Genomic DNA, 7,067 nt, shown 5'->3' on the forward strand with positions numbered 1-7,067 from the left:
ATAAAATGTCAGAAATGTGGAAATCCACTTATTTTGAGAGGCTGGAAACAGCGAACGTTTTGCAGTTTTGCTTGATAAAAGACTCAATGAATAATCTAATATCAGAACCTGCGTCATTTGTTTATTGTTTGTATTTATGTATACCTTTTTGTATGTATTTTTAAAGTTCAATATTTTTCTTTCATTTATAGTCGTAGTTCGTTTAGCTGCATTTTGAGTATAAAAAGGTGCAACATAAAATAAAATAATTGCTATTATTTTTACGCAAGCCATCCTCAACTCTAGACTCCACTGACACTATTTTCTATTTCTTACAAAAAAAAAGCTGAGGGCTCGTCCGGGATTTGAACCCGGGACCTCTCGCACCCTAAGCGAGAATCATACCCCTAGACCAACGAGCCGTGTGGTGCCTACGTCCTCGTGTTGCCATGTTGTCCACACGAACGAGAGAGCGTAGAGGATTGTTTTGTCTTCACATTTCTAGTTTCAAGTTTTTCAAGTTATTCAAGTCAGACCGCGACTGTCCACGAGGCAGGAAAAAATGAGGCTCGCGACAGAAAGAAAGGCTCGTGAGAGTTGGAAGAGTCCATTCGCGTCGTTTAACAACCGCCAGGGGTCGACATGCGCTGCGGAGAAGCGGCCGAGGCAAGAGGTGTCACTCCTAGATACTTCCGCCTTCGTTTTCATCCTTTTTTTTTTTTTTCAAACAAAGAATTGTTTCATTATTATACTTTTTTTTATTGTGCTTATTCTGTTTTGTTCTTTTCGTGCAAGGATTATTTTTTATTGGTCTCCTTCCGTACGTGGATTGTCATTATTTTTATATAATATTTTTATTTTTATTCACATTATAGAGGGGAATCAGTCAGCCATTATTAAACACAGTGTTTTTTTAGGTTGATCCCTTCAGTGTATTGATTGATCCATTAATCTTCTTCCATTGATCTTTTTCCCACGGTGCAAAAAAAGGAAAAGAAAAGGGTATCGAGCAACCAGTCATGTTGACATTAATTTAATCAAGTTTTTAATAGTAATGACTTGTAATGATATATTTATTATTAATAATAGTAATAGTAATAATAATAAAAAAAACTAACATTTTAGTGTTTATAGATCAGTGGATGCAGATAAACAGAATGCAGGCAGCAGGGCAGCTTTGAGTGGTTGTAAATAGGAGTTCCTGTAATGAGTGATGAGCATGACCATGATGGCTGTGAAGCACAGGGGTTAGAAAGCAGGTCACGGACGTCATGCACGTGGATGTCAGTCGTGCACGTGGATGTCAGTCGTGCACTTTCCCGATTGCTGTTCCATAAATTAGCTGCTCTATACAGAACTTTTGCTTTGAAACTCTACCGACAAGGTACTATGTAGAAGACCGAATAATTTAGCAAAATGTATTTAAAAAGAAATGGTGAAAAACTGTTTAATGGATCTATAAAAGAGTGCTTGGGCCACTGAGCATTAAGGTTGCTGGGCGACAGGACTTTAAACACCAGGGACGCCGGCGACCCCTCAGGCTCTCAGACCGATGTTTTGCGTCCAGCAGATGGCGACCTCACTTCAGACACCCGAAGCAGGAGGGGTTGGCACATATTTCACAAGGATCAATGGACGTGATGATCGACACTGGAAAGTGCAAAAAAAAAAAGAAAAGAGAATACAAACAAGAAATATTCATCTGACTTAAAAGATATTGTTTGTACCAACTTTCTAAGTTCAATGACATTATCAATATTGATAATAGGATCCGTATCCGTCTCGATGCAGCAACAAGGGTCTAATGTCTGTGTCTAACGAGCTTTAATGGCCCCTAAAGACTATTTGAACAGCCTATCATAGGCCACTCGACGGGGCATCATCATTACAAGAGCCACTTTATGACGCATCGATTGCCGGATGTGCACGACGCCATGTGTAAACAGGGACGAACAAACATGAGGCCGCTGCCAGTGTCCCATGTGACACTAAAGGTCAGCGGTGTCGTTCCGTCTCGTCCGTCGTTAGTCATGTGACCGAACTTCCTGCTGGTAAAAACTGGTTTGATGCTTGGGGTCACTGAACAAGCTTATCCCTCTCTGTCAATGGTTTCCAAAATCTATAACAAATAAACCAATCAATGAACTTTGTGAGATGTTCCGTCAATAGGATTGATAATAGCCCTTGGGAACCGATGGCCTTGGGGCTGATTGCCACAGTTGTTGTTGTTGTTGTTGTTGTTGTTGTTGTTGTTGTTGTTGTTGTTGTTGTTTTCAACACAATAGAAGTAGACATTGTAATACAAGGCCACAATGTGTTGGTGCCAGAGTGAATCCCAACAGACGTTTCAACGCGTTGTTTGTTGGTTTAACTTTGCTCAGTCTCACCCAGTTTGGAGAAAACGACGGCCGCTCCTTTCCCTCGACACACCGGCCGAAACACCTGCGGCAGGACGGGGTTGGTGCACGCGGCGGCGGCGGCGGCGGTGGCGACGCTCGCCCCGGCGAGGTGAGGGCTGACGCGGACATCCAAATCCATCAGCTCCTTCAGCTGCTTCACTGCCTCCAAGGGGAAGCTGCCGTCTCCAACCTGGCGCGGTGTGGAACAAGGACACCTGTGAGGGAGGAGAATGACCCTGCAGGAGGTGCAGCTGAGAGAGAGAGAGAGAGTGTGTGTGTGTGTGTGTGTGTGTGTGTGTGTGTGTGTGTGGTGGGAATGGAAAGAGGTGCACTGTAGAGACTGGATAGTCAGAGAAAACGTGACTGGACGGAAATGTTGGTGCTGAAATGCATTTTGTTTTTAAGTTAGAAGGTAAAACACAGCCTCAGATCCGACAACATGTTCCCAACAACAACAACAAAAAGTCCCCTTGGTGTCAATTACTAGTATTTCTAAAATAAAGGAAGACAGTACTTTCCAGGAACCGGTGATACTCACTTTAACCTGCACACCTAGAGCTCCCCTGCACACACACAGCGCCGCGACGAGGACGAGCACTCTCATTTTCAGGTGACGCGAGACGCTTTCTCAGGAGAGCCGGAGAGTTCTTCCTTCTGTGGTCTGCATGTGCATCGGCTCTGCCTCTTATAAAAGGTGTCTGGACAGATTAGCGAGTGATTTACTAACGCAGACAACTGACAGGGGGAGGAGAGTGAAGGCAGGGGGGTGTGAAACCAAAGGTTTGCACACTGGAAACGCTTTGGATCCTCTTTTTTTGTTTTGTTTATAACGATCCTCTAAATGTATTTATATAACCACTATCTAAGTGCCACATTTCGCTATTGACTTTGGGTGCCACATAATAAATCCCACCCCGCGTTTCTCTCCCACAGATATTAGTCACAGAGCTGTCTGATAAGGGAGCGGCCGTATACGTTCAGAGCTGGTCCATACAGGTCGCTTGTTTGCACGGCCTGTGAGATTTGAAGATCTGGACGCTTTGGAGACACACAAAGGCAATTCTATGTGTTTGGGTCACACACCTTAATGCAAACATTGTTATACACCTCAAACAGTCAGCCGTCAACCAATTCAAAAGACACGAAGTCTCCTAATTTAAAAAAAAAAAATGAATGTAAATGAATGAATTTAGGAGTTTCGATGCTTTTGGTCAAACTTTGGTGAAAAGGGAGCGTCTCTTTAGCAAAAGTCGGATAAGAGTCGGCTCGTGTGGCGTCATTGTGAGTCGCGGTCTGCATCCTCACTCTGTGAACTCAAGACACACTTTCAGAAGTCACATCAGAGTCGCAAAAAAAAAAGAAGAGGAAATCAAACAAACAGACTTTTGCTTCGTTCGTATTTTGGGCCAAACTGACATTTTGCATCACAATACTCTGTATATGATAAAGAAATGCGCTTCACCGTCACACACAAACAATGGCTGTTAATTAAAAAAAAAAAATCAATAGAAATCAATAGACTCAAATATTTCTATTGATTATGCAGTTTATAACTCTTATGAAGGTCCAGGGGGATATTTAAATACATCATCGCAGGGAAGCTTTTAGTTCATATGTTTGAGAAGTTCCACGGCGAAAAAGATAAGTATGTTCAAGTTTGTGTGATAATCATGAAAAGATCGACTGTGGTTTATGAAGTATGAAGTGGTGAAATAATCCCCTTTAAAAGTAGCAGTAGATGTTTGCTTCTGATGTAACAAGGTGAAAGACAATCTGCACAGGATATCTTCATAACGAATGATAAAAGGTTAGCTTTGTTTTAATTGGATGCGCCTGGAATATTATTTGAAGCTCACTGATGCTTTTAGATAAACATTTGTTTCAAGTGTGCAGCAAACAGGGTTGAAGGCTGAGTAAATCTGCGCAATAAAAAGTGGTCAAACAACTCAATCTGAGGTTATCATTAAATCCCATGCGAGGGGGTTCCTTACTTGTTTGTTATCTTTTAATCTATTTATTTAACCTTTATTTTTACAGGGATAAAACTTCAATGAGACAGTGCTGCAACTAAAATACCGAAGTACAGGCTTTGTGCTCCAGCAGCATCAAGCACTCACTGGCATGTGTGAGCCTCAGTGGTCGGATGACAGACATGGTCAACAAGGCTTTGTGGAGATAAATAGTTCCTGCGGTTATTATGTTGCTCAGACACGAGAAGCCACACAGCTCCACCAGAGAGAGGAGTATTATTAGCACCCGTAATCAGAATAAGTGCAGAGAGACTCGGAGGCAGCAGCAATATGTGGAAAATATGACATCACCATCATCCAGAACTGAGAGAAAAACAGCTCAGGGAAGCTGCCTCTGTTATTATACCACACTTTCCGTCTGTTTTTTCCTCTACATTGTATCAATTAATTTACCTGTTCATATATATATATATATATATAGACACAATTTCCATCTCCATCCTACATGTCAACATTATATTTTAAATCCTTCTTTTTTACTGCCACGATTATATAAATGTGGAGGAGAGATACTGACTCCCTTTATTTAATTGTTTAATTGAATGTAATTGTAACGTACTCCCGTTACCCCCCGTGGTGTTTGGCCTTCCTTGCCTGGCATCCTTCCTTTCTTCCTTCCTTCCTTCATTGCTTCCTTTCCTGGCTTCCTTCCTTCCTTCCTTACTTATTATTAATTCAGAACTAGGACATATATGGATATGAATGCAAATGAACACAACGCATTTAAATATCTTGAAAACAAACTATATATATATATATATATATATATATATATATATATATATATATATATATATATATATATCTGCCGACTGTCGCAGCAAACAACAGAAAGAAAAGGCTGGTCGATGAAGAAAGTTGAGCATCTGGTGCACGTTTTCCAGGAGGAGACCAAAACAGAGGTAAAAAGGTCAGTAAATATTGACTACATAATCTCACGGGTTCCCACGAACTCGACTAATGTTTATCTGCGTCTGCTGGAGGTGTTAAAATTAACATTATAAGCTATAAAGTGAGATGGTTGTGACCTCGTGTCTGTCGGCTTGGGTTCGTTTTAGCTCCCGATTGCCAAAACAATTAACAATATTAACTTTAAGTATATATTTAAAAACAAAACGTTTTTTTTTTTCCCCACAAATGGGAATGAAATGCTAATAGTAATAATAATTGTAATAGAGTGTTTGAATATGCAGGAAAACAGCACAACGCACAGATTGTATATCAATGAAAGCTTTTTATTCAAAACAATGTTAATAAAAAAGAAAGAAACATAAGGAAAAAAGAAACTTCTCTTTTAAATATGTATACAGTACAAAGCTTGGCAAGATAGAAATGTAACAAACGGGGGTCAATTCCAAAAAATAAAATGTACGATGAAGAACTGTCATCATACAGAACCGTAACATTACCAAAAAAACATACCTCCGGTTTATCTGATTTTCTTTTTCGGGGTAATTTTATGTCTAACGGCAACTTTAAAATGTATAAAGGTGCCCCAAAATGGGTCAGAGTCAAAGACCTCTGTTTTCAGGGAACGTAAAAGTCGTCATCTCAACATCGCTGGCAAACATTTTGAGTACAATTCCCTGATATATAGTTTTGAGTGGGAGGAGAAGAATCACAAGTCTTAAGCTGGGCGAGATGTTTCTGGCTGGCTGCGTTTGGGTTCAGCAGCCGGTGCAGGCGGCGAAGGCGCAGATCTCGCAGACATCCATGGGAACGATAGCTGAAATAAAGACAAAGGAAACAGAAAGACTCTGTTGAATCGCCTGTGACTTCGCTGAGGACTTAAAAAACTCCACCACGGAGACTTGTTCCATATGTAATGGTCTCACCTAGTCTGGCGAGGGACGCCGAGGCTCCCCTCTGCCTACAGAGGGGCAGCAGCTCCTGCGGGAGCATGGGGTCGTCACAGAGGGACGCCGAGCTCGCCTTGAGGCGTGGGCTTTGTTGTCCTGTCGCAAGGCTGCTCTCCGACAGCTCCTGGAGCCTCTTGACGGCTTCCAGAGAGAAAGACAATCCGTTCTCCTTGAAGAAGAAGAAGAAGAAGAAGGAAAAAAAAGAGAGGCAGATGTTGGTATTAAAAGAAGCTGCAATTTAAAACCGAAAAAAAAGAAAAAGGCCCCGTTTTTTGTTGTTGTTGTTGTTGTTGCACCGCTTCAGTGCGCTTTGTATTCTGTACTGTGACTACTGCACAGAAATGACAACACTTACTTCGACCTGCACGGCCTGGGCGGTGCAGCCGAGAGCCAGGACGAGGACGGCGATGGTGGCGAGGGCGGCCTTCATGGTGACGGCGGACGGCGGGTCGGTCTCGTCTCGTGGGTGTTGCTCAGCAGGTGCTCGGCTCGGTGTGCTTTCCCTCCGTCCGCTCGCTTCCCCTTTTTAAACGGTCCAGCCCCTCCCCTTCCCCCCGCCATGCAGTCATGTGACCAAATGGGAGCAAAGTTTTTCTCACGGGGTTAAGGCGTGTTTCGACAGGGCTGTAAAGGGAAATTCATAAATCCGTCTTTGGAACTCATCGGATTATATTTTATGGACCTCTTTGAGTTTGCAGAATTGACCACAACACCGGTCGGTTAAACAGTTATCATTTTTGCTCCATTGACGACGAAGCCACACCCACCCATTGTTAGAAAGTCCTGTTACTCACGTCTGT

At 42.3% G+C, this 7,067-nt stretch overlaps 2 protein-coding genes and 1 non-coding gene across 3 annotated transcripts; all 3 read right to left on the reverse strand.

Annotated features, from left to right (window-relative positions):
• Positions 1-329: 329 nt before the first annotated feature.
• trnap-agg lies at positions 330-401 on the reverse strand. Its single transcript has one exon. It is a non-coding gene; the product is annotated as a tRNA-Pro (tRNA).
• Positions 402-1,487: 1,086 nt separating this feature from the next.
• Positions 1,488-3,026, reverse strand: LOC117731311 (guanylin-like). The gene is made up of 3 exons (XM_034533579.1): positions 2,917-3,026; positions 2,367-2,568; positions 1,488-1,629 (listed from the first exon to the last, which is right to left on the reverse strand). Exons 1-3 carry the CDS (start codon positions 2,980-2,982, stop codon positions 1,559-1,561), a joined length of 339 nt encoding a protein of 112 aa, XP_034389470.1. The 5' UTR covers positions 2,983-3,026; the 3' UTR covers positions 1,488-1,558.
• Positions 3,027-5,622: 2,596 nt separating this feature from the next.
• LOC117731088 (guanylin-like) lies at positions 5,623-6,751 on the reverse strand. Its single transcript, XM_034533238.1, has 3 exons — positions 6,623-6,751; positions 6,244-6,436; positions 5,623-6,134 (listed from the first exon to the last, which is right to left on the reverse strand). Exons 1-3 carry the CDS (start codon positions 6,695-6,697, stop codon positions 6,076-6,078), a joined length of 327 nt encoding a protein of 108 aa, XP_034389129.1. The 5' UTR covers positions 6,698-6,751; the 3' UTR covers positions 5,623-6,075.
• Positions 6,752-7,067: the final 316 nt, after the last annotated feature.

The sequence above is a fragment of the Cyclopterus lumpus genome, chromosome 5 (assembly GCF_009769545.1).
Source record: "Cyclopterus lumpus isolate fCycLum1 chromosome 5, fCycLum1.pri, whole genome shotgun sequence".
Taxonomy (NCBI): Eukaryota; Metazoa; Chordata; class Actinopteri; order Perciformes; family Cyclopteridae; genus Cyclopterus; species Cyclopterus lumpus.